Below are 27,627 nucleotides of genomic sequence, written 5' to 3' on the forward strand. Positions count from 1 at the left end.
AGTGGGAATTGGACAAGTGAAGGTGGGAAGGGAATGAATATAAATAAAGACAAATAAGACAAATATTTTTTTTAAAAAACACCTAGAAACAGGAAAAGAAGGCTCTTGGGACATCTCACAGGTGACCCAGACAGCAGAACTCAGCTTATTGCCATGCTCTATGTACACTTTCCGATGATTCCTCTATGTCACAGGATATCACATCTACATTAATTGGAAGGATACCCTGTGAGATTCTGGGGTGCAGTTAGGAAGAGGTAGATGGTACAGCCCCAGGACACCCTGAGATGAGAGGAGCAGGAGCCCCAGAAAGGAGGAAAACTCCTGAGCCTGTCTGCATGGGGGTGCAGAGGCACCCCAGGAATGGACCCCTAAAGGCTGAGGCCAGGTGGGGGGCATTGGGCCATGAGCAAGCAGCAAGAGCAAGGTTGCAGAGGACCCTGCACAGGTACCAGGTCAGGAATCCCAGCCCCTGGGGGACAAGAGGGTCAGTTCTCTCTTGTTTCCTTCTGCCTCAGAAGTCCCTTCTCTTACCTTGTGTGGCTTATTAGAACAAGAAGCAGAATAGCTCTCCTCTCCCAGGAAACCACAGGTCACCTGCCTCACCTCTCCCAGCCCTCGTCTCCATGCTTGGGACAGGGCTAGGCTGGTTTCCCAACCCTGTGCACTGCTCCTAGCTCAACACAAGCCTCTGTAGCCTCTAGTCAGACAGCACCAGTCCTGTCTCCATGGCCTCAGCTTCCTTTCAGGCTACAGTCCCAGTTTCCCAGTCTCCTGAGAGTTGGCTCCCATGATCCCAGGATAAGAGATCAGAGCCCAGTTTCTCTGGGGCACAAGCTGCCGACAAGACAGTTGGTCAAGTGCACCTCTTCTCGTCTTAATGTTCATGTCTCTGAGAGAATGGCCACCAGCCATCCTGATGCTGCCTGATCGACGCTGCCTGTCTAGCTGGGAGGCCGTGGATTAGAGCTTTTGCATAGCACAGTGTGATCCATCTAGAGCAGCCAGGCCCAGCATGTCTGGGTTCCCTGAGCCTTACAGCCCCCAGAAGCCCTAAAGGCCAACTCAATAGTACAGGAAATAGCACAGACCTCCCCAAAAAACCGGTGCTATGGCACAGCTTTTTGTGCACGCAGATCATGATCCTCATGGAAGGGGTGCCCTGGCCCCATCACCACCCCCCCTCCGTGCTCATAGTCACTGCCATCTGTGTATTCCTGATGGCAGGGCTGTCTCAGGCCTGTGGAGGGATGTGCAGAAGCCTCTATTCCAGAAACAGAGAAGACACCTGAAGCTGGACAGGGCTTTATCTGGGAGTCAGCACTGCTGAATAATAAATTCCGATTCCATGTGTACTCCCAGGCTGATGGCTGGATACCACACACACACACACACACACACACACACACACACACACACACGAGTTCCACACAAGGGGCTGACTATTCAGAGGGGCGGGGCCGGCAGGGCTGTGAAGCTCTGGGAGTCGCTGGAAGGAGCTGCTCAGCTCGTTGCCTTGGTCTCTGTGGGCAGCATCGGGAGGAGGCAGCAGCAGAAGGGAGAGGAGGGAGGCGTGTGAGCTGCGCTCCATCAGACAGCGCCTTTCCAGCTGCTCTGACTGGCGGTGTCCAGGCTTTCTGCACCAGCATGGCCCTGCTTGTCCACCTCAAGACAGTGTCGGAGCTGCGGGGCAGGGGCGACCGGATCGCCAAAGTGACTTTCCGAGGTAGGGAAGCCCCTTTCTCAGAGGGACCCCAGCTCCACAAGCTGACTCAGCCTATGCTCTGGAGGCTGACAGGAGCGAAGCAGGGCTGGGAGGATGGATGGCAAAGTTCTAGTGGGGACCAGGGCTCTGAAGCTCTCCAGGTCTAGGCACCTTCCCTGGACTTCTAAAAATCGGGGGCCCCACTGTTCCCTAGAGTCTCTCCTTGTGTGTGCCAACATGCTAGTGTCCAGCAGGGTGGAGAACCCTCTACTCTGAGAAGCAAGGGACCCTGATTGGGCGAAAGAAGATCCAGGACTGAGGGGCCTGTCTTGCAGAGCCTTCCTGGGCCCTCACCCCTTCCCTATCTCTTCTCCTCCGGCTCCTGCAGGTTGGATTCCTGGGGCACAAGAGAGAGGTGGGCCTGCACCCAATAGCCGCAGAGTGGTTGGTAGAAACCAAGGCAGCTAGTGGCTCTCAGGGCCTTCGTAGACTGGGAACACTGTAGGCTTCTCCTAGATCTGCTGATTCCTAGCCCGGGACCTCGGGAACCTTGGTTCTCCTCTGTTGATGCTCTTCCTATGCTCTTCCTCACCTATGCACTCACTGACTACTTACTATGGCTGCTATAGCTGGAAAGATAAAATTTACGCCTCAGAGAGCCACATCTGGCAGGGAAGGAGAACAAGTGGGTGGGCAAGCAGGACAGGTGTGAGCTACAGGAAGGACAGAGACAGCAGCAGCAGCCTGAGCAGGCTGGAAGCTGGTCGTCAGGGAGGGCTTTTAGGAAGAGATGATATTCACCTGAAGTCTAGGGAATAGACTGGAGGGAGCGAGGAGAAGTGATGACTGAGGACGTAGGGGGAGCAGCACCCTCAAAGCTGGGAGAGGAGCAGGAACAGAGTTTACAGACAGTGTAGGAGCTGAAGCTGCAGAGCCAGGCAGAGCTGATGAGGCAAGGTAGGGCCTCACCTAGGAAGTGGGGAGCCCTTGAGGACTGTAGGGTCAGGCTTACCTCTGCCATTCACCCAGCCACCTTGGCCTCTGCCTAGACGTAGGCCTGCACTCTGGGGTGGGCCCCAGACATGAGCTTGTCCCAGAGAGGGCTCTGAATGAAGGGGCAGGGCAGAGAGAACAAGCCACACTACAAAGTCAGCTGCACCCAGGCCCAGGCTGGACACGGTGTCTGCATTCTGTCAGGAGGAAAGCTAAGATGTGACAGCCCCCACTCCAAATCCTCCAGCACAAGTCCTGACACCTGTGTCACCCTCGTGGCTGTTGTTATACAACTGTAGCCTATTGGTCACAGGGCCAGGAAGGATGGGAAGGGTGGTCTAAGCCATCAGAGTGTCCCAGCCCAGCCCACAGCTGCCTTCTGCAGCACCCTGCCTCTCCAGGTGCCACCTGCTAGATCGAGCTAGCTTTAGAAGAAAGCAAGCATGTCCTTTCATCTGTGAATCTCTGCTCCTCACACGGCACAGAGCTCTACCTGTCAGGTCCAGAATGCTGGGTTCTGCCAGTGTGACACGACAGTCCAGGCTGCTCAGGCTGGTCTCATCTGCAGGCAGAGAACCAAGTAGTAGGAAGACAGCATGTTCTTAGGAGGGGCCAAGGTATGCTGGCCTTAGCTCATAGGATTTCATCCTGACTGCTCAATCCTGCAGGCTCTTTCACCTCCTCGATGTTAGGTCAGAGTGAGCACCATGTTTCCACAAGGCCCATCTTTACCTTTGAGCAATGAGGCTGACCCCCTAGGAATTAGCCAAGAATTGGCCTACCTGCAGCCTCCAGGTGCTGGGGAAATCCACTGCTAGGCTCTCGATTTTTTGGTAGCTACTGGCACTGCTCCTGAGGAAGTGAGTTAAACAGCAGGAATATAGGCAGAGATTTCCAGAAAGAGTCCCGTATTATAATCATGGAGGTCTCAACCATCTACCTGCTGCATCCAGCAGCTGGCAATTATAGAACTTCCAAAAGACCAACACTGACAGTCCAAGCGAGTCCCATTGCTCCAGAAAGTCATGCAGCACATCCCAATGTGCGTGACCACTAGGGGTCCAGCAAATGTTCTGCAAGAAGAAATAAGAAACTGAACAATCAGGGCTGATCCTGGTTCCAAGCTCCCCAAGCTCTTGGAAGGAAGCCCTGTTCCTTGGGAGAGAGAAAAGCCTGGGACCCTGGGAGTAAGGAAGACTCAGTGTTTGTCCCCAGGAGTTACAGCCTCCTTGGACTAGACAGGAGACGCAGAGGCATGGACTCCATCCCCTGTCCTCCCTGTAGCCACAAATCCTCAGGGCCCTAGTTTGCCAGTTTAAAAAATAGAAAAATTAGAGATAATGGCCTACATGTAACTCAGAGGCCTTCAGGAAAACCTGGGAGGAACCAGGAGTGGGGTGTGTAGGAAGGAGCTGTCACTGTTCCAGAAAGTATTAGCTTGAGATTTGTCCTTTCTTAACAGAGATGATTGCCTCATTGATTGTACAGCCCAGAATGCAGGGTGTCTTCAAGTTCTAGTCTGTCTTTCTGTCCAGGACTCAGGCCAGGTGAGTCCCTATGCGTGGGACTTGGGTTTCCGGGGAACTGCGTGACAGACCAGGAACAACCCTGTCATGTTCCTTCCCCTTTCATCTTCTTAGTCTTCCTTCAGTTCCTAGATTTCCTTTGGATAGAAAATTCTAGAATGGAGTTAGTTCACAGTGGGGATGCTGAGCCAGAGGGGCAAGGCCCAGTGGAATAATTTAAAGGTGAGATTGGTCATTTCACATGGGCACCAGTGGCATCTGAAGATGAGCTGAACTACATGTAACTCACCTTGACTATTCACTGGCAGAGAGGACCACTCTAGAGGCTTCCCCCTGGGCACGGCCTTATTTATGCCTTTCCTCCCACCTCACTGCCAAACTCCCACACTACTACATTCCCGCCATGCTGAACTTCCAGCTGGTCCCCAAGCAAAGCTACCCTTTCTCCTCTCCATGCCTTGAGACGTCATGCTCTTCAGCCTAAAATGACCTTCAGCCTCTCCTTGAGAATCTCCTTTAGTTCTGAGCACCTTCAGGGCCCAGTCATAGGCCAGCTCCTCCAGGAAGCCTTCGCCTTCTGGTGTGGTACTCTGCACATCTCCGTAGGAGCCAGCCACATTTCTGCAGGCTGCACTAGCTCCCTTCTGAAAACCTTGAAACAGAGCAGATCTGTGAGTTCCATGATAAGCAAGGGGTGGCCATCAAGAGGAGTAAAAAGCAGCTTCTGTCTTTGAGATCTTCACTGTTAAATAGGTTTAGATTCCTCCACTCTGGCTCAGCTGCCCAGCTGGTAACTCCACCCCAGAACTCTCTATCCAAGAGCAGAGAATCTTCTAAGACTGAATCCATCCTCTAATGAATGTTGGGTCCAGCTCAGGTCTACAGGTCAAAAGCAAAGGGGCTGCACATGGACCACCCTTCCCCTCCACTGGGCCTGCTCTTTCTGAGCTATGCTGTGACTGTACAGCAGAGTGGAGGCTGAGCCAGGGTCGCACAGTCTAAAAGGGGGGAAGAAACACTGGAAGTGACGTTCAGGATGCGTGAGGACTCAGTGGCCGGCTGAGTTGCAGTGATGCTTGGAGGATGGAGCTTGCTCAGAGATCAGAGATCACAGCCAGCCTTGAGCAAGACAAAGGGCTGGGGCAGAAGATGGTCTTGGGCCAGGCCTTGAGTGACATCCCTGGGGACACAGGAGGAGAGGCAGGAGAGGTAAGGGAGCACTGGTGGGGAAAGCAATGTCAGAGGCCAGCAGCAGGCATCCAGGTGCAGAACGATGGCTGTGACACCAGCTCTGTGCCTGGAGCAGAGCTGCTAGAAGGTAGTGGGTAGGAGAAAGAGGCTGCTAAGCAGTGTGGCACCAGCTGGTGCCTGTGCTATCAGGGACCAGGACCCAGCCTGGGCACTGGGTGTGGTTGCAGGGCTCACCTCAGATTTCTACTTAGATTTATTTTCCGCAGCAAGATGGGGGAGCTCTCCCTCTTGAGGGATACAGCTTGTATCTGGAAACTTCTCTGCTGGCCCTGTTAAAGGAGCCAGAGTAACCCTGTGCCACTGCTCCCCACAAATGGATTCAGATACCTAAGCCCACCAGTGGAATCTTGGCCAAACTAGCACTCTGCATCAGCCAGTTTTAGGTCACTGGGACCCAATGTCTGACATACACAACTTAAAGGAGGAAGGGTTTCTTTTGCTAGTGTTTTCAACAGTTTCAGTCCACTGTGGGCTGATTCCACTACGGAAATTCTGTGATAGGCTCGTGTGATAGAGTGAATGTTGTTGGATTATAGCAACCAGGAAGCAGAACAGGGAACAGCTCCAAAGAGGAAGGTGCCAGGGACCAGATAGTGTACCCAGTATCGCGCCTCCACCACCCACTCCAACATACCCAGCAGTGTGCTTTACCAAGCCAGTCAAGCTGATGATCCAGGTTAACTGTCACACATCTACTCTTAGAGGGTGTGGGTGGTTCTATCCCTGTGGGAGGGTCTCTTAGGAGAGCCTCTGCCCTCTGGGCCAGGTCTGGGGCAGCTGTGGTCACCGCTGTGTGCTTTCACCCCTCACCCTAGGGGCCAGCTCCTGTATCCTCACTCTCTCACTCTTCCCAGCAGAGCAGTGCCCTCCCCACCGGTAGGGAAGCCTTCTCTAGTGAAAGCCCCAGGGTGGGGAGTCCTTCTTCCCTTCAATGGAACAAGACCAAACTGGTGCAGACCCAGCCAACAGCAGGCAGAGCACCCAGAAAAGTGCCAGGCTTCCCTGCTTTGATGAGAGGAGTGTGTATTCATGCTATGGAAGTAATTGGAAAACTTCTGCTTAGGAGGTCCTCAGCAAAAATACGACCTGAAGTGAGCAGAGAAAGCATGAAAATGATGGGGGAGTGGGGAAAGGTTGGTTCAATTTCTGCTTTTACTGATAACATCTCCCACCTGCAACCATCCCTGGGTCTCAAACTCAAAGCTGTACTGGACATGGGGATGCTGTGCTTGCCTATGATCCCAGCACTCAGGAGGATCACAATCTAGGTTAAATAGCAAGACCCTGATTTGAAACACTAAAATAAATTAAATTGAATTAATTTTAAAAATAAAAACCTTTAAATGTATGAGTAGAAAAAAAATCTCATCCAGTTTCAACAATCACTGACCTCATGGCCAATTTTGTTTAGTTCATCCCCCCTTTTACTTCTTCACTCTCAATTATTTTGAAGGAAAAAAAAACCACCAAATAATTTCATTTGTAAATGCTAGGTTCACAGTATAGCTACAAAAAGGGTTTTTTTAAACCCCTTATGATTTTATGATTCTTAAAATTTAATAATCCTTGGGGCTGGTGAGATGGCTCAGTGGTCTAAAAAACACCTACTTAGAACAAGCTTAGCAAAACACAGGGACCGCGGTTCAATCCCCCAGCACCACATGCCAGCCAGCCCCACCCCCAGGTGGGCTAAGCTGGCCACACACACACAAAAATAAATAAATAAATAAATAAATAAATAAATAATAAAATTAAAAAAATTTTAATAATCCTTAAGCTCAAATACTCAGATCAATTTCCTAATCGATTCTTCAGTGTAATGACTCCTATCCTAGCGTATTACAAATTCATTTTAATATGCTTTGTAAAGCAAGTATTCAAGCAAGTACTTGTTCATTCGCTGTTTCATCCGTTCAGTAATAAATGTTTGCTGAGGACCAGCCATGGGCCAGGGCCTGCGCTAGGTCCTGGGAGGGACAACAGGAAATGAGCAGGCTCCGTTCTTCTTGCCTAAAGGGCAGGTAACCCTGCAAAGGCTCTGTGAGTGGATGGGGAGGCCCAGCGCCAGCGCAGAGTGTGGCACAAAAAACCTGTGCACATAGGGAGGCTACCCTGAGACAGGAGATGAGGAACCTTCCAGCCTGGAGCTGACCAGCCAGCCAGAAGTGCCTGGTTCCAGGGAGGGGTTGGCACAGAGCACGGAGACTGGCTGCAATTAAGCTCACAAAAGGCCCCTCGCCAAGAAGAGGAGCTAGGACGCAGGGGCATGGAGATGAGTCAGGAGTTCTGAGGCAGTGTGTGCAGAGGCAGGAGCCCTGGCAGGCTGACAGGATCTTTGGGTCACACCATGGGGTAGAAGCTTGCTGTGTAAGTGAGCACGTTGCTGGTCAGTACTGTGTCTAGTGATTCCAGGCTCTCTCCCTACTACCCATAGAATTAGCCAGAATGCGCAGGAACAGGTAAACACAGCATTTATTGAAAGTAAAGGAAGAAAAGAGGAAAAAAGAAGAAAAGAGGAGAGCAAGAAGAGATGTCTGGGAAGTAGGACCCGACTGCTGCCAACAGGAGCACCGCTGGACAGTAAGGTGTCAGTGGGGGCCAAGGCACTGGCTATCCTCTTGTGCAGCCTCTCAGGCCCGGCCTGTTGCTCTGCCCATGTGGCTGTGACTGACAGGTCACATGCTGTTGATCAGCCTCCATTTTGGCTTGGGTTATATCCTGTGTGCAGTTTGAGGCCAGCCTGCTATACCCTAATCTGCTGCCTCACACAGGGCCAGAAGCCTCAGCAGGAGAGTGGGAAGTAGAGATCTGGTTGGAAAGAATACGCTGGGGTCAGGGTTGCAGAGAGGCAGGGCAGTGTGCAAGCCAGTGAACAGGGTACTGGCATGAGGAGAGGGTGGGGGCAGTGCTGGTGGCCCTCGGGACCACTGAGACCCAAGGACTGTGGAGACAGGGATCAGCCTCTGGGATCCTCCCTGCAGGCACCCTCAGTTGGCAGACAGGAAGCTGCTGATCCATAAGCACCCAGAGCCCTCAGGCTCCTTGGCTCCTTGCACAGGGCCTGGCCCAGAGCAGACCTACAACAGAAGTGTGTGGTGTGCCAGGAGTGACTGATCAGTGAGGGCTCCTCTGAGCAGGCTAGTAATGACAATTCCAGAAAGGTCTCCCGATAATGAGAGTATGGTGAGATGCCTTCAACCTGTTGACTGCTTCCTACTGCCCCCCACACACACTAGTTTAACCACATTTTTTAAAAAAATCATTTTTCTTTTATTTATTTACTTATTGGATACAGGGTCTCACGAGATGGTTCAGACTCTTAGTGATCCTCCTGTCTCAGCCTTCTCAGTGCTGGGATTACAGGCATACTCCACCACACCAGGTTCCAGGGCGGGCAAGGCATGTGGTAGTGGGGATGGAACTTGGATCCTTGAGCTTGCCAGGCAGGCACTTAGACCATTAAGCTATTTCCCCAGCCCAACCCGCTTTATTTTTATTGCATTTTAAAGCAGAGGGGTTTGTCTGCTTAGTTTGAGGTGGGTTTTCACTCACTGGTGTTTTCTTTTTAAAAAATTTTAAAGATGAAATCAGTTCAGTTTCAACAATGTTTTATCTTATTTGAGGATATAAAAACAGTCTCCCTCCTCTCGTGCCTGGCACAGACTGGGAACTCTGCATAGCTTGCAGGTCAGCGAGACCATAAGCTCTTCCATCTGACACAGTACTGGGGGAACCTGGGGCCTACCGTCACCAGTACAGTCCTAGGGGTGAGGGAGACTCCATTCCTTCTCTGCCTGTACTAGGGTCTGAAGTGTGGGAGTCACTGCTGTCAGTTTGTTACGTGGCAAAGTCAGAGAAAGGATCTGGAGGAAGTAAGGGTTTAGATTGAGCTGAAAAGATGGAGTTTCTGGTTTCTGCCCTGTCGCTCTTTGTCTCAGATGACGCACCCAAACCTCCTGCATCTCCACTGGGAACACCTGGATGTCAGCAGGAGGGGAGAAGGGGAAAATAAATGAGTGGAAGTAGAAGCCCTATTCGAATAGGATTAGTGGAAAATAAAGGTGGGGCGGCAGGGAGGCCTCCAGGTAGCGGAGGGGGTGAGGCGTGGGAGGGGCAACCTTCCTCTGCTGGTGGCCTGGAGTCTCTGGTCCCCTCAGACTAGCTCTAGGAGCAGCTGCTGATTTTCAGAGAACACGAGATTTGAGGACTTAAGGGACAGCTACTTATTTGGACAATTTATTTTGAATTGAATTTCTCCATCCTACTGTGCCATCAACTGTCATTAAGAAACTGAAGAGATGCTGTTCACGGGGAAAATGTATCATCACAGGAGATAATCACCAGCAAGCAGACAAGAAAATTGTCAGGGAAGTGGAAGACTTGACAGCTCCATCACCTCCTTCACCTGCTTGGCATTGCTAGGACACTGCGTGGGACAGCCCGTCGCATGGCCAGTTGAGCAAGTCTCCGTATATTTCAAAAGACTATCACCCTACAGAAACGTTCACTGACAGAAATGGCATTCAATTAGAAAAGGAAGACAATAACCTGTCTTCAAAGCCCCTAAATATTTGGCAATTAAACAATAAGCTTCTTAAGAACCTATAGTCACAGAAGCACAAGTGAAATTATAAAACATTTTTAAGTTAATGATATAAAAAATACAACATACCAACATTTATGGTCTTAAATACAGCAGAAGAGAAGAAAATTTGAAATCCATGATCTTGGTTGTGGCCTTAAGAACGTACCCAAGGCTGGGGAGATAGCTCAGTAGGATAAGCGCCTGCCTGGCAAGTGCATGATTCTGAGTTCAATACCTGGTACCACAAAAAAAATGATACCCCAAAAAGAATAAATTATTTGGATGTGGTCAGTCGGCTGTGCTGGTGCCTGTCTATAACTCCAGCACTTGGGAGACTGAGGAAGAATTACTGACAGTTTGAGGTCAGCCAGAATTCCACAGCGAGTTCAAGAATGGCTTGGACTACATAGTGAAACCCTGTCTCAACAAAAAGAAGAGAGAAAGTTAAACTCAAGTCTTACAATCATTGTTGTTCTAAATGAAAGAAGTTGTACACAAAAGACTACATATCAAATGATTTCACTAATATGAAATGTTCAGAATAGGCAAATCCATGGAGCTAAAAGGTAAACTGATAGTTGCCAGGGGCTAAAAGAAGGGATACGGGAGAGTGACTGTTAATGGGTCATTTCATCCTGAGGTGACGAAAATATTCTTAATTCTGTTGTGGCAATAGTTGTTCAAAATTGTAAACACACTTAAAAGTGTTGAGTTGTATACTTCAGAAGGGGTACCCTGGGAATGGTGGCACATGCCTGAAACCCCAGCATTCTGGGAGGCAAGAGGATTATAAATGCAAGCGCAGCCTGGCAACTTAGTGGGTTAGCAAGACCCTATCTTAAAATAAAAATAATAAGGGCTGGAGATGTTGCTCAGTGTGAAGACTCAGGTTTTAAGTTCCCAGAACCACAAAAACAAGGTGAATTTTATGGCATGTGAGTTGAATTTCAATACATAAAAATGACCAGAACCTCTGCGTAATTAATCCTAAGGAAACAAAAGGAAGGAAATAGAAAACATAACAAATAAATAAAGTCAAAAGGCAGTTCTTTGAAAAAAATCAATAAATCCCATTAAGTCTGATCAAGAAAACATAAATTACACCAAGAATGAAAGAATATCACAGCATTAGAAAGGAAATAAGAAAGTATCACAAATGTCTTTATCTTGATAAATTTCACAGCTCAGGTTGAAATGGACAAATCCTTTGAAAAACTGCTTTACAAAACTGACACAAAAAAGAAATAAAAAGTTGAAAGAGCTCAATGGCTATTAAAGAAGTTAAATTGTTTGGTACAGTGATGATGACGGTGATAAGCTTTCTTCCCACCAAAAAAGGCTGCTGCTCTAGAAGATTTCTCTGGTGTAGCCTAGAAAACATGGAAGGAAGAAACAATAGCAACCTTAAACAACCCTTTCAGAAATTAGAGAAAAAAAGAACCTTCCCGCTTCACTGTACAGTACTAAAAGCTGTAAAAGACCTTAGATACAGAAGAGTGAGAGCCCAATAACACTCATAAAAATCATTAACAAATTATTAGCCAGCTGAACAGCAATATATGAAAAGGGAGTTTTATTCTAGGATGCAAGGTTAATTTAAAACTAATAAAACCATTGGCAGCATTTCACCAGATTAACACAATAAAAGAGAAAAAAACATGATTATATCCATAAATGCAGAAAAGGACCTTGAAAATATCTAGTACTCACTCACAATAAGAACTCTCAGGGAGCTAGAAATAGAAGGGACTTCCTCAATTGGATAATGACCAGCTACACACACACACACACACACACACACACACACACACACAGAGCTAACATCCCATGGACTCCAGAAATATTGAACTCTAAGGAGGAAGGCAAAGCTGTCCTCTTTCCCCACTTCCCTGCTTCTATCCATCAGTGTGCTGGGCTCCAGCTAGGGCAATAGGGCAAGAGGAAAAGAGCAAAATTCATTCAAATTGGGAAGAAAGAAGTAAAACTCTCTCTTTTTTTTTTCCCCATAAAAAATCTGATGATTAAGAAATGTATATAAAAGCTATTATAATTATGATGAGTGAATTTATAAGATACATAGTTAATGTACAAAAAAAAAAATATCTGGCTAGATGTAGTGGTAGGGGCCGGAGAGATGGCTCAGTGGAATAAGTGCTTCCCTGGCAAGCGCAAGGGCCTGAGTTCAATCCCCGGTTCCGCCAAAATAAATAAATAAATAAATGTAGTGGTACATGTCCATAATCTAGGATTCTGGGAGACTGAGGAAGGAAGATCCCACACTTGAACCCACCTGGGCCACTCAGTGGCTGGTTGAGACTATGTCTCAAAATGAAAAACGAAAAGGGGCTGGGAATGTCGTTCTGTGTGAAGTCCCCGGGTTCAATCTCCAGTCCCACACTATAAATGAGCAAATACATTTCTATGGAAACAAGCCAAATAGAATATAGAAATTAAAAACATTACATTTATAATAGTATAAAATTTATTCTTAGAAATACATTTGCCAGCCATAAAAGACCTCCATACTAAAAGCAAAACAAAATGTTGAGAGAAGTAAAAGAAACCTAAATAGATTCAGATTCAGAGGTACAAAGTGCCGATTCTCCATAAATTACTATGTACCCTGAACAAAATCTCCCCAAAAAAGCACACCAGGCTGTTTTGTATAAACTGAAAACTGCTTAAAGTTTATATTAACATGCAAAGCATCTACAACAGCCAAGCAACCCTAAAAATGGTGAGATTCATACTATAACTGTAAGGCTTATTGTAAAGTTGTAGGCATCAAGTCAGCATGGTATTGGCCTAGGAACAGACAATTAGGCCATCAGAACAGGAAATCCAGTTCCATAACAGATCACATGTAGACACAATCAATTGGTTTTTCAACTAAGGTGCTGGACGTCCAGAACAACTAGACATGGTGAAAAGTGAACTTCAAACTCCTGGAGTTCATACCACACACAGAGAATAATCCAATATAAATTATAGAGCTAAACAAACAAAAACCAAGTTTCTAGAAGAAAAGCATAGAATATTCTTGTTTTGTTCTTATATTAAGCAAAGATTTCTCTTTTTTCTTTTTAAAATTTATTTATTTGGTATAAGATCTCACTACGCAGTTCAGACTCATAGTGATCCTCCTGTCTCAGCTTTCCCAGCTTTGGAATTACAGGCATGCACCACCGTGTCCAGGATCGGTGGCTGGCTCATTGGCCTGGGGGCGGTCCAGTGTGGCATGTGGTGCCGGGGATTGAACCGTGGTCCCTCAGCTTGCCTAAGCAGGCACTTTGTCCTCTGGGCTATCTTTCTGTCCCTGATAGTCTGTATTTCTTAATAATTAGAAACTCCTGGGCTGGCCAGATAGCTCAGTAGAGTGAAGTGCCTGCTTAGACAAACTCAAGGACCAGGGTTCTATCCCAGCGTGCTGTGCCAGCCCTGGCCCCTGCGCCTGCTTGCAGGTGCTTTAATCTGATGAGCTACTTGGCTGGCCCTAAATAATCAAACGTTGATGAGACTATGGAGTAGCTATTACTTTATTTTTCACATTGCTGATAGGATTGTGAATTAATATGACCACACTGTACTACTGTTTAACAAGTTTTGATTAAATTAAATAGATGCCTATCCTATGGTCCAGCAATTCTGCTTTTAGACATTTTCTAAGAGAAATGAAAATTATGTGTTCACAAAGAGTTTTACAAGCAAATTCACAGCATCTTTCTCAGAACAACATTAGAAATGACCCAAAGTCTACCAACAAAATGAATCAACAAGTTGTGGTCTGGCCATCAGTACAATGGAATTTGACTCAGTAATAAGGATGAATGTATTACAGTTGGACCTCATCTCAATGGTTTTGAGTCCCCAGCACAGGTTTCACTGACAGAGGATTGAAAATATTTGGGGAAAAATTATATTAGCTCTGTATTGAATATGTACACTTTTTTTTCTTGTCAATGTGTCCTAAATAATACAGTGTAACAACTACCTGCATAGAATATACAATGTATCAGATATTATAAATTAATCTAGAGATGATTTAAGGTATTCAGAGATGCGTGCACAAATTAAACACAAAACCTACAAAATTTCATAGAAGAGACATCCACAGACGTGGGTATTCATAAGCAACTGGTTTCAGGACTCCTCTAAGATATTGAGAGACTGTTGTACAGATGTGTGTAATATGGATCAATCACAAGATCATTATTTTGGCCAAAGAAAAGCCAAACACAAAAAGTACATTCCATGAGATACAATTTATTTGATGTTCAAAACAAGCAAAACTCATCTTTAGTGATAGACAGGTTGCCTGCTGCTAATGGCAGATAGACAGGAACCAGAAGGGACCCAAGGGCTCATCTTGAGGATACGGAAATGTTCTATAGCACGACTGTGTGGAGATGACCCAAGGACAGGTATTTATCAAAACTCATTAAAACATGCCCTTAAGACCTATGAATGTGAATTTTACCTTGTTGAAAAAAAGAAGAGATAATCACACCTAAAATGCCTAAAACTTGAAAAATATTTCAGAATATGAGGAAAAATTTGTTTCTGAATATATACTCCCAAAGTGATTCACAATAGAGACTATTTTTATATTTAACACACAATTTAAGAGCTGAAACCTAAAGGAAAGACAGGCTTCTCATGCAATGATAATAGCTGTTTCTTATACACAAGTGCTGTACTAAGCCCTGTCATTTCTTCCCTTCTCTTCATGGAGGACCAGGACAAAGAGAGGCGAAAGAATATCTTCTAAGCTAAAAGAATATCTTCTAAGATGCACAGCCCTCCAGTAGGATATGAGCTCGGGCATTCTGGCCTGTGAGCCCTATCCTTTATATGGTGCCCTTGTGGTCCTAAGGGACATGATAAGAAAATAGCTTCTTGGTGATTATCACAAGGGTCCCAAGACATGCACTGGCCCGGGACCATTAATCCCAGATGATGGATGATGAGTGTGAGACCCCAAGGGGCTGGGCCATCCTGTATTGGAAGCCAGCTCTGAGCTCATCTGCATCTCAGAAGGCGACAGCAATGTGGATAGTTTTAAATGGTGAATGATGTAAAAGTTACTTGTTAAACTTTGGGTTCCTACACCCCTCCAGCTGCGAACAGGTGTATCTGAGGTCATGGCATTTGTTACACTTGGAGTACAGATCTATAATGCACACCCCACATATTGGCATAGGGAAGAGTTTATTTCAACTGAGGTAGCTCAGCTATTCCAGGTCAGCTGCCCCAGAGGGAAGGATGCTTCTGGTCTCCTCACCTCATCCACAGAAGTCTCTCCGTGCAAGGAAGAGGCTATTTTTCTTCTAAGCTTAATTCTGTCTGCTTTGTGGCACGAAAGGTGATTAGATACTGGAATTTTTAATGGTTTTGTCTGCAAGCCATTTAAAATGAAACTGAAATATCAATAGGGCTGACATTGAGTGGGGTAGATGTTAAGTGGAAATGAACTTGAAATGAGATGGAGTTAGTGATTCCCTACTGGCAACTTGGAACAGATGTTGGAGGGCCGCTGGCTCTGCTCCAGGCGAGATAAAAGGGACACTTGAATGATCTGGCCCCTGCTTGTCCATAAGCTCCTGAAACGTGATTCTTCAAAGGTGCTTAAGGATTGATAGTGTTCTTAATAAGTTGCCCTTTCCACTGCTTCTGTGTGACTGATTCGTTTCATCAAACACACACACACACACACACACACACACACACACACACACTCCAGGGCAAATTTAAGCTCATCCTGTTTGAGAACTTTCACCAGGTCTGCATCTCCAGGGCCTAAGTCCACGAGGTTTTAGCACATTTCCAGACAGAGTCCTGACATGCAAATTCTGCACAGCATCCCCGGAGCCACTGCCCCTCGCAGCCTCACAGAGCACTGTGCTAGTGTGGATGGGGTGGATGCTAAGTGGAAATGAACTTGAAACTAGATGAGTTAATAATCCCTACTGGATATTGGAACAGATGTTGTATGGCTAATTTCACAGCATTTTATTTCCTCTCTAACAGGGCTATAAGAAATACGCCCTGGGTGCTTTCTGCGAATTTGAACGTGTCATTGTCTTGGAGGGTCCAGATTTTCACTCCTGGAGATCCTTGAGCACAACCATATCTAAGCCTCATCAATACTTTGTGCATGAAAAATCCTTTGATGATGCAGCACGGCTAGTCATTTGGGAAGACCATGCACAACCATATTTATTCTTAATTTGTGTTGCATGCGCTTCCGATGGGAAAAATTTAACAGACGCTCAAAGCTCAGGCATCACCTCTCATGGTTCTTTCTCCTCTACCAGCTTCCTTGGAGTGCATTATTGAGATTCTTCCTTTTGCTTTTGTTTTGCTTCACTTTGTTTTGATTTCTCCCCAGCTAGTGCTAAAGATTCTTCCTTTCCCACCTTGGTTGGTTCACATTCTGTGTACATGGCTGCTGCTTTATAGTTTCTTCCTCAATTATCTCAGATTAAATTCTTTTCTGCATGTGTGTGCATGTGGTACACATACACACACACACACACACGCACACACACACACACGCACTCCTTCCTCTGGGTGGACACACCACTGGAAGGTAGGATTTAAACATCAAAACCCCTGGCTTCCTGGTTAGGGGCCAGTTCTGTATTGACATTAGACCAATTCCTAGGTCATAAAAGCCCTTGGGTCCCTGGAGATCTCACTGTTACTGTCAAGTGGGACTACAGAGGCCAGAGGGGCATGAGATTCCCAGAGGACTAGGGTTTGCCGGCCCCACTGCAGGGAAGAGCCGAAGGGCTCATCTCCAACCCTCGCTCTGTCTAGTGCTGGTCAAGCCAGTGTCCCAGGACTTCTGTTGGGAAGAAGACACTGTGCTGCCCCCATGCAAGTCCTCCCCAGACCCTGGCCCTGCCCATCAGTGAGACTGGACACTGTCCTGGGATGGGACCAGGATCAACCTGGAAACTGTTGGTCCTTCAATGAAATGGACAGCTGGTTTAGGTTGTGGAGAATTTTAAAGTATTTTTCTTTTGATTACAAAAGTAAAGTGTGAAGTAAAAAGCTGAAGTATGTTGCTGTGGAAAATTCTCTTCTCTCCTCCCCAGAGGCGATCACCTTCAGTGGTGGGTGATCTTTGCTTATGCATGTGACTGGGCTTTAGGTTCCTAAAACATAAAACAGGATTTTATCATACATGCTGCCTTGCTTTTTTGTGAGGAGTTGACAGAGGATAATAAACAAATTCCAAAGATTTTTAACCTATTCTGTCCCTAGTTTTCTTTTTATAGATATTATAATCCCTTCTCATGTGATTCTACCCCATTTCCAACATAGTATTTTCCACCTTTCTCTGTACCATTTCTGTATTTTGCACAAACTTGCTATCTTGAGGAATGTATTGTATGGTATTGAACTAGGCTCAGCTCTCCTCCCTGATTTTGTGCATTTTGTCCATCCCTCTATCCCAAGTCCCCAGGATGTGGCCAGGTGCACCCACTCTGTTGGTCAGGTTTCTTTTAGCACCTTGGGCCAGTTCTCACCTGCTAGGCCAGGAAAGAGGGTGGCCTCACTTCTATCCTCCACCCTGCCCATCAGATACATGGACTTGGGGATTGGCATGGGGTCTGGGACACATGGCTCCATCCCATGTTCTATATTACTTGTGCCATTGTGGAACAGAGGAGCCAGCGAGGGAGCGAGGGAGAAGCCACCTGAGAGCCTTTTCTGCAGTGGTGCATAGAAGTGGGAAGGAGGTGGGGGCAGGGCAGGGTGGGCAACAGGGACAGGGGGTTGTCTTGGATTTGACTGGTTATCTGGACTTTGTTTGGAAAGGAGCTCCTGGGTGGCTGTGGGCCTGGCCACAGAAGGGACCAGGCTCCTGTGGACCTCCATCAGAAGGCAGGGAACATGCCACCTTCTGGCCAGGTTTCTACCAGGGCAGCAGGGCCCAGGACCAAAGGCAGATCTAGGGGCTGCAGAAGACCAGGAGAGGCCATGGGGAAGTGGAGAGGTGAGAAACAGCAAGCCCTCAGGTCTGTCCCATACACATCCACTCTGTCCACTCAGCTTTCCTGGCCTTGCATGTCCATTGATGAAATGGAGGTAATGACCTTTGGTCTGACCACCACAGGGGACAGTGAGAGGATCAGAAGTAGGAGTACCTGGGAATGCATCTCACCCTAGAGAGCCTGGTGTAGCCATGGTTCCGTGGTTTGCAGTAAATGTTTCCTTAAACAACTCTCACATTGAGGTCTGACTCTAGGATCTCCTCTGTCACCCACACAGGGCAGTCCTTCTACTCCCGGGTCCTGGAGAACTGCGAGGATGTGGCTGACTTCGATGAGGTAGGATCCCCGAGGCTCTCAGGCCTCCCCTGCAACACTGAGCCTGGGGAAACAAGCACCTTCCTGCCCTTGAGGGGTACACTGGCCCTGAGTCCCAAGCGGCAGGCTTGCTTGGAGCTCCTGGCATCTCATTTGCTCCCTGGAGGTGGGAAGGTGGAGAGAGGCTGCCACCCAGAGACCCCTGGAGAGCCTCTGCCCCAGAGAGGCCCAGGCAACAAAAATGACACACATGAAACATCAGGACCAGTCCAACTCCATCCTGCTGCCCAGTCTGGCCCTGTTTGCTCCCTCTGGAGAAAACAGCACCAGGGCGGTAGACATGAGAGTGAGTGGCTGGCCGAGGGTGGGAGCACAAATCATTTGCCTCAGTTAATGGCACATTGTGGGAGTCCACTCTTATTTTTAGGTCTGTGCATGTTCTCTTTCAGCCCCACTCCTTCCCTCCACATGCTGCGTAACCACTCTAACGCAGATCAAACATTCATGTATTTTAGTTTCCTTTGTATTCTTGCAAAATTGGTACTGTTGTCTTACAAACATGTTTACCAAAATGATGATACAGGAAGTATTTTGTAGAGATATAGATTTGAGACAAAAGCCTGATGTCCCAAGAGAGCAGGGAACACTGGACTGAGCCTGAGGAGGGTTGCTGTCTGCAAATTCCCGGAAAGCTGGGACCCAAGGCAGCAGATAACAGCTTCTCCTGCAGGAGCCCTGTCCTTTGATCCCTTGCTTGGGATGTTATCGCTAACATTTGTGTGAACCTAGTGTTAGGCAAATGGTGGAAGTTAACAGAGATAGTAGTTTGTATTCACTTAGGTAATTATGCACATTCCTTAGTCTGCCTTTACCCCTCAATAAATGTGAGATGCTTCTGAGGCTCTGGGCTCACTTGGAGAGAGACTAATCTCAGTGAGACCTCGGAAGCTACATTCATCAGGTCTTCTTGTTGTTTCTTTCAGCACCGACCTGTAACATACAACAGTATTTAATTTTCTTTCATCTTTTTTCACTGTATACCAAGTTCTGTCAGTATTGCCCAGTTTTCCATGGGACGCCTCCAACACATAGCAGGGCAACAAACTGTCTGGGTTCACGTGGGACTTTGCAGGATCCAGGGACACAGACTTTCAGGGCTAACACTGAGAGAGTTTGGCACACCAGGGTAAGTTGTTTGACCTACGCGTTTCACCTGCCCAGTGCTCTGTTGTGGGGAGCCCAGCTGTTTCCAATTCACCTCTCCAGAAACACAAGGAAGATTCTTGGCATCCCTTTCGCACCCGTGTAACATTCCTCTGAGCTGTACCCCAGGCTCGGGGATCATTGCCTGCATACAATAAACTAAATATACTTAACACGACCTACCCTGCCTCCTCCACCTCCGCCAGCAGAGCGTGAAGGTCCCCCCACACCCTCATCCAAGCCTGCTGATGTCTCATTGTTGTTTTAATTTGCATTTTGTTGGTTACTCAACTTACTTTGATTTATTTGCCTGTCATATCATTTTTAATACATTTAGGAGGCTATATTTTTTCAATCATTTTATTTCAATAGTTCTATATTTTTAATTTTTAGTATGTGTTCTTAGTATATATGTTATTAGATTTTATTTTTTCACCAAATATATGTATTTCTATCTTTTCTTTGCCGAGTTTGACTCATTTTCATTTAATATAATTGTTGTTACTGTTAGGCTTACTTCTATTACTGCTTTATTCTATATTTTCCACATACTGTACTTTTTATTTGGTCCTTTTTCTCCTTCCCAGTGTACCACTGGCTAGTTCTCTCCTGTTAGTTGAAAATTATACATTTTATTTTGTTTTCAAAGTAGCTATCCTTACTAAACCACGCATCCTTTTTTTTTTTTTTTTTAATTGAGACAGAGTCTCACTATGCAGTTCAGGCTAACCTTAAAGTTACTATGTAGTCAGGCTGGTCATGAACTTGGGGTGCTCACCAGCACATCTGGTTTGTGCATCCCTAATTAATAACTCATGGGGATGCTGTATTATCATTTCCTGCTAAATAAGTACTTTAATACTCTCTCATGTCTCTTTATTTCCTCCTCGCCCACCTCTTAGGTGGATACTGTATAGATTAGAATTTGGATTCGTTCTGCTTGTGGATGGGCTTTCTCTTTTTCTTTTTCTTCTTTCACACAAGAGTCTTTACCAAGATCTCTGACCACCTTAATGTCTCAAATCCCTTGAAATTTCCCCTGGATTTGCTTCTCTTTTTATTTGAGTAAAAACACTTGTAACTGGGTCTTTCTGTAGCACCCATCTAAATAAAGCTTCAAAATCTGAGAAATTTCTTTCTTCAAGCTTGAATGATAGTTTCACTAAATATACTATGCTCGTTCAAAGTTACTTTCTTCACATTTTAATAAATATCATTTTATGCTGCAGTGGAGAACTCTGATGGCCAGTCTGATTCTTGTAATTTTGTAGGCCATCTTCCTGCTCTGGAAAAAAATTATATAGGGAGAACATTCATGTATACCTCACTTGGTTTTTTTTTTTTTTGCGGAACTGGGGATTGAACTCAGGCCCTTGCGCTTGCCAGGGAAGCACTTATTCTACTGAGCCATCTCCCCAGGCCCCCATCACTTGTTTTTTATATTCTTGAATTGCTATCATGGGCCTAGTTGTAGGTTTTCCTTATTATTCCTGTTTTACACAAATTTATGAACTCTTTCAAATCTATGACCTTTTATCTTTCCTTTATTGCCAAAAATCCTATCTCCACTCTTTTTTCCAAACAGTCCTCCTACTGCCTGTGGAACATCCCTCTCTGCTGTGCAGCTTGCATTATCAGGCATCAACATTTCGCTATCCGGCTGCCACATCTCTGAGTTTTATGTTGTTTTGCTCTGAAACCTTTCCTGCTGTCTTCTGAGGTAACGCTTCTGGTGGATCTTTCACTTCACTCGTTTGTGTTTTTTATCATTGCGTACCTTCATTTCCTATTGCTAGAACATTTCGGGGCAGTTGGCTTACAATCCCTGCGGCAGCTGACAGGTTCCTCTCGCCATCTTCCTCATGTAGGAAATGTACTCTCCAGGGCTGTCTTTACTGGGCTCTGTTCATGTTCTCTGTGTCAGCCACGGTCTGGTGCCTTTTGAGCACTTACCAGTGTGGTCCGCAGGGACCACATGCTGAGGTCAGTCTGTGAGTCCTTCCACAGAAGAAAAGGCAGGTCTGAGCTTCAAGGGTGAGTGAGTCCCAGTCACCATGGAAACATGTAGCTTCCCTCCCCTGGAGTTAGGGTCTCCTCACTGAACCTTTACAGGAACGATGGTGGATGGGAGACAGTTTAGATCAGTGATGTTGCATTTTTTTTAGGGCTTTTTCATGACACAAATGGCCTGCAGTGGCACACGTGCCACAGATTCGCCATCACCGGTCTAGATTTTTAATAAGCTTCTCTGAGAGCAGATGTGAGCTGCTAGTCTAACAGCGCCTATTTTTATCAGTCCTCAACCCAGCAGGGCTGCTGTCACAATTTTTATCAGGGAAAGGAAAGGTGAGAGTGTCCCAAGGGAATACCAGGAAATGCTAGGAGTGGAACTTCCAGAATTTTCCAGCCTGTTCAGACCCTGCCCTTCTCCTCACCCAAGCCAGGCTCCCACAGATACCGCCTCAAACAGCTTGGGATTTCCCCTACACTCTTTGTCAGTTTGTTTTTTATTTGTGGAATCCATACCTCTCTCTTGCTGCTGTAGATTCTCCACTGTTGACTTTGGGTGAGAACCAGCAGTCACCATCTTTAAGTAAACCCAAAGTTCTCTGTCAGCCCAGAGTATCTTACTCCCTTTTCCTGGGTCTTGTCTCTTCATACATGGCTCTGTTTGGGCTGGAAAGGACTTCCTGGCACATACCCGCCACCCCATTGGTCTCCAAAGCAAGTTGTCTCCCCACATCAGGGGCCCAAGCCATAAGGCACAGCTGTGTCCTCAGGGCCAGAGCTGCAGGCAGGGGAAACATGCCCTTAGCTTTCTCACAGGGGCTCAGGAGCAGCCCCACATCCCCAAGGCTAGCTCAGGGCTAGAGCCCTGTCCTAGCTCAGCCTGGCACCCTATTGCCACTGCCTGCCCCTCGCTGTGCCTCTGTGCTCCCAGGACCACCAGATTTCTCATTTGAAGTGAGTCACCAGAGCTTAATGTGGCAGAGGCAGTCTGTTTCTCTCCCTTCCCTGGGTGGCTTTTAGCCATTGTTACCACCCCTGTCAAATGGCACTGAATACGGAGTGGAGCGAAGTCTCCTGTGCAGTGGTGACCAACGTGAGGGCTGACGCAACAAGGACCCATTGTACACCAAGGCCTCTCACATGATCTGCCTGCTCCCCCTTTTCCTTCATCAGGGCTCCACACAGAGGTGCAGCTGGTCGGTGAAGGTGGCAGCAACCAGATGCAATTCCTCTGTCCCATCCCGGCCAGGCTTAGCATCCACCTCTCTGCTTCCAAAGCTCCCAGGGGACCTGTCAGTCCAGGGCCCAGCTGATGAGCAACCTGATGCCCAGTCCAAGGGCACTGCCACCCCTTTCCATGTTCTGCCCCCAGGACACCTGAGCCACAAGATATACATGACATTCTAAGTTAATCACCGTGTCCCTCATCTTGCCAGTGCTGCCCAACATGAGTCAGATGGAGACTGTCCCTGCTGCCCCTGAGGCTCTGCAGGGACCACACTCTGAGACTCTGAAGGCGATCTGAGCCCAGTGCTCTCTGAGGGGCAGGGAGCAGGGAGAAATAGAGAGGGAGGTGGGGGGAGCAAGAGCGAGAGCGAGAGCAAGAGCAAGAGCGAGAGAGAAAGGGTCCATCCTGGAACTTAGGAATGTGGCTGCATCTGGGGCTGAGTATAGAGACTACCAAGAGGGGCCAGAAGCCAGGGAGTTGTGACAGGTGCATTGACCATATCTGAGAGTCATCGGCAGATGGGGAGAAGCAGTGATCCCTGGGGACAGTGCGTCTGCCTACCAGGTAGACAGCAAGTTTCTAGTCATCACAATGGGGACACATTGGCAGCTAGTAGGGTGGAGCCAGGGTTACTAAAGCACTTGCAACTGCAAGCTTCTCATCCTTCCCACGTAGGGAGCCCCTGCTGGAAGGCTGTGATGACACCTGTCTCGGCAAGCACTCCAGCTACTCCTCTCCTCCCACTCAGTCTCCATAGTAATCCGTGGACAGTGACGCAGACCCAGAGTCAGTGTCCTTCAAGGGTGATGGATGGAAGTGGCCAAGCCAGGATTCTAAGTCCAACATAAAGCCCTGTCTGGAAGTAGCAACAGAAAGCTTCCCCAGGAAAGCCTGGCTGGAGTCTCCACATGACCTGCCTCCATTTCTCCCTCCCAGGGACTCCAGAGAGGGGTTCAAGGAAGTTCCCCAAAGGAGTACAAGGGGACCTTAACTTGACCCATGGAATAGGCTCATGGGTTCATGGGACTCATACCATAAGAAAATAATTTCAGGACACATCAATGAGATGTATAGATTTATTAGGCAAACTTAGAAAGTAGGGGAGAGTAGGGAGGTACTTCAGCTTGAGCAGCTGGGGGAGCTCACTCTGATGAAGAAGTTCAGCCTGGCCTGCTTGAAAAAAAAATGAGGCCAGCTTTTATGGATTAGCTAAAGTGGGCCAAGAGCCAGGTGACTATTAATTCACTTCTGGTTTCATAGCTCTAGAAGAATCCTTATGGCTTTGGGGGTAGTTTGGCTCCTGTGAGGTGATTACTCTTGCTTGGGGTGGAACCTGGGGATCAGAAGGCCAGGGTTCAAGTCATGGAGTCATTGCTCCCCCTGAGGGAGGGGACTTCATCCTTGGGTGGTCCATGAGGCTCTGCTTTTCCAGAAATCCAAGGTGACTGCAGGTTTCCAGGTGTTACTCCAGGGAGTCTAGCAATGGATGTTGTAAAAGTTGGCAGTTTGATATTCCTGGAAATCTTGAAAATTACTCTTATCTTGGCAACTTCCATCTTGAAGCAGATGAGATAGCCTAGGTAAATGGACAGCTAATACACCTTGTCATACAGTCAGGGATCTGATCGGAGTGTTAAGGTAGTAGGGGAAGGATACAGAATGAAGGCGGAAGCACCAAGCTTGGCACTGTAGTTTCCTTGTCTCCTTTCTACTGATCTTTATTTCTTCTTGACCATCTCCAAAGGGAGCCAGGAGCTGCACCCCTGCTCTAGAGAGGGACACATCCTACCCTCCCCTGAGAGGACAAGCCTGTAGGGATCTAGAATGAGCCTGGGGAAGAAGCCCTTGCAGTTCCCCTAGACGTTGAGGCTCCTCCTGGCTCCCAGCATCTCTTCTGTCTCCCTGGCTCAGCCAGGGCCTTTGGAAACCAGCCTAGAAAGACACAAAGCCAGTGGGCCATGGGACCTGGTAAGGTGCGCATCTGTGCCTTGCTCAGCTGACTCACTGGACTGTCTCAAGGCTTAGACAATGACATGAGAGAAAAGAAAACAAATGTGTCCCACCCCACTGTGTTGTGGTAAGGGCCCTTTCTCTATTCAGATAAGGGTGCAAGGTCTGCTGGGCAGGCTGAGCAACCTGAGTGGGCCCTAGGTAGCCGGGAAGAAAAGCAATGCTCCCGTAACAATGGTGGAAACAGAGCTGGGTGGTGTCCCATTGCCCAGAGGCTGGAACCTGAGAACCTCATTTAACCTACAACTCTGGAGAAGTGGAGAAAAGAATGAGAGAAAGAGAGGCCTATCCTGTGCCTGGGGGAGCAGGGTAACCACACTGAGTAACCCTCCAGCCAGTCTGGTCCAGAACTGACCACATGGGGGACGGGGACTGATTTAGAGTAATATTCTTATTAGCAATAATAAGAACCTCTGCTGTTTACTAAGCACTTGGTATGTGGCAGGAAGGACCGAGAGCTTTGCCCTAGCATGATTCTCACTATAATTTGCTGGGTGGCTTCATCCCGGATCACAAGGAGCCACACCAGGATTTGAACACAAATCTATCAGATTCTAGAGCCTGGGACACTTAAAGTAGACAGGCCCTACTCCTTCCTTTAAGGGACTCATCCCAGTGAGGAGATGGCTCAGTATGGAAAAAGATGGACCATAGGTCTTCCGAACCAAGAAGAGGGAGATGTCTTCAGCTCAGGGGGTGGCAAATCTGGGGGGCTCGGCCCCATCTACCCACTTCGATTTGTCCCTCTGAGTTCTCTGGGGGAAGGAACACACCTGTCTTCAGCATTGGCCTGGCACCCATCAGGGTACTGGGAGAACACTAGCAAAAGAATGAAAGAAAAATGGGCATCCACCAGACTGGGGCCTGTCCCTGCAGGCCTGTGCCCAGGTCCTGTGGGCTTAGCAGGTGATTTGTAAAAGCTTTTTTCTGGCCAATAAAAAGTAGGCAAGGCATAGACACAATCACGTACGGGGACTGTATCATTACCTAACTTAACCCCCTTACTTCACAAAGAGAAACAGGTCTTGAAGAGTGAAGTGAGCTACCAAAGACCACTAGCTGGAGAACAAGCAGACTGAAACTTGAACCCAGGCCTATATGCTCCCAGGACTGCCCCTTGCCATTACACCCCAAATCTTTGTGGCATAACTTAGCCCCCTAAAAATACAGAGGATCATCACTTAAGGATTGAAGGTGGCTCCAGGCCTAGTCAGTGGCCCAGCTGGGCATAATCCAGGTCACTCTCCAATGCACAGCAGGGAAACCTGTCTGTGGAGTCCTAGATCCCCAGGACCGATAGCATATGGAAGGAACACTGCACCCTGGCCAGCACCGGCCAGGTCAGGCTAAGCCTGGAGCTGGACAACTGGGTCACTACCAGACACTCACAGGTCTTCAGAGAGTCCTCCCAGCAAAGATCTTCTTTCCTTCTTCCTATCTGAAATACCCACCATCCTATTCCTGCCAGTGGTCTTATTACAGTCAGTGTCTGTCTCCAGAACCACCCAGGAGTATTCATGGGATGGAAAGACACCCCTGCATCCCCATGCTCCACATGACAACATGCACAGGGCCTGGTGTGTAGGCACCCCTGGGGTTTGGGGGCTGAGTTGGCATGGACACGAGGTGGCATGCTATATCTCCTTGCCCCAGTCGCCAGGCTGTGAGCTTTCAGGGAACACCCAAAACAGGAGACACCACCCTCAGCCATTGTAGCCACAGGAAGAGAATTTTGCTGGTGCCATCCAGGCTGGAAAAGGCCTCTCTGTCCCCAGAAACTTTGTGCCACCTTGAAGTGTCCAGATACAAGAAGCCAGGCCTTGCTCTAGCTCAACAATCACTATGATAAACGACTTTGTTGACAGAATACTTTCCATGTGCCAGACCTGTGCCCAGTGCTCAGCCACCCCCCAAGAAGAGCCCCAAGAAATACACATTGCTGGCAGCATTCTCCACCAGCCTGCAAAAGTGCACTTCAACAGTAAGCAGCAGCCCCAGGAGTGGTTCCATTGTTTGAGACCTGTTTATTGAGTGGCTACTACATGTTAAGCCCTGTAATGGGTGCAGGGAAACCCCTGTGAACAGACAGAAACCTGGGCCTCAGCTCTGCTCCAACTTTGACTAACATGAGAGCCACAGTCAAGGTTGTGCTTGGAATTTCAAAGCCAGTGGGGATCAGTGAAGCAAACTAAATGGTGTGCAGGATGGCCAGGAACAGGGCACAAACTTCAGCTCTGCCTGTAATGACAGGATCCTTGACACAAGTCTCACACTTAGAGAGAGCCACCGAGGACATGGAGGAGTGTCAGTGTTAGCTAATGCTGTGTAACAAGCTACCCCTAAACTTAGTGACTGACACAACGAACATTGTACACTGTTTATAAGTCTGGCTGGTTGAGCAGGGCTAACCCGCAGTGCACATGCATCCGGGTGGTATCCAGATGGTGTTGGCTGCTGTCTGGCTCAGTTTGGGCCTCCTTGTCGCTGGTCCTCCAGGGCCTCTCTCTACATGCACTCTCCTCAGCAGTGCACCTGGATTTCTTCAGGTGCCCCTGACTTCTAAGATGGAAAGAGATGCTGGCCTCTAGGTCTGGGAGCCACACAGTGCTTTACCACATTCTATTGGTGAAAGCCATCAAACCAACCTGGATTGAGGAGGAGGAAAATTGACTCCATCTTGTGATAGGAAAATAGGTGAGGTCATGAGGTGAAGGGGAGAAGGGGATGGCTTGAGGCAAAGGGGAGAGGGGGATGGTTTGAGGCAAAGGGGAGAGGGGGATGGCTTGAGGTGAAGGGGA

The 27,627-nt window shown here is 47.7% G+C and overlaps 1 protein-coding gene across 5 annotated transcripts in view; it reads left to right on the forward strand.

Moving 5' to 3' along the window:
* Positions 1-1,544: 1,544 nt before the first annotated feature.
* Otof (otoferlin) overlaps positions 1,545-27,627 on the forward strand; it is an 88,492-nt gene continuing 62,409 nt past the window's right edge. For 3 of the 5 annotated variants that reach the window (XM_004627432.1, XM_023710940.1, XM_004627433.1), the window contains exons 1-2: positions 1,648-1,726; positions 18,341-18,399. In XM_004627432.1, the coding sequence (XP_004627489.1) occupies positions 1,648-1,726; positions 18,341-18,399 (138 nt within the window). Of the gene's footprint in view, positions 1,727-18,340; positions 18,400-27,627 lie in introns of all 5 variants that reach the window. The other 2 variants (XM_012513864.1, XM_004627431.1) reach the window with 1 other exon arrangement.

The sequence above is a fragment of the Octodon degus genome, unplaced genomic scaffold, assembly GCF_000260255.1.
Source record: "Octodon degus isolate 3935 unplaced genomic scaffold, OctDeg1.0 scaffold00019, whole genome shotgun sequence".
Classification (NCBI taxonomy): Eukaryota; Metazoa; Chordata; class Mammalia; order Rodentia; family Octodontidae; genus Octodon; species Octodon degus.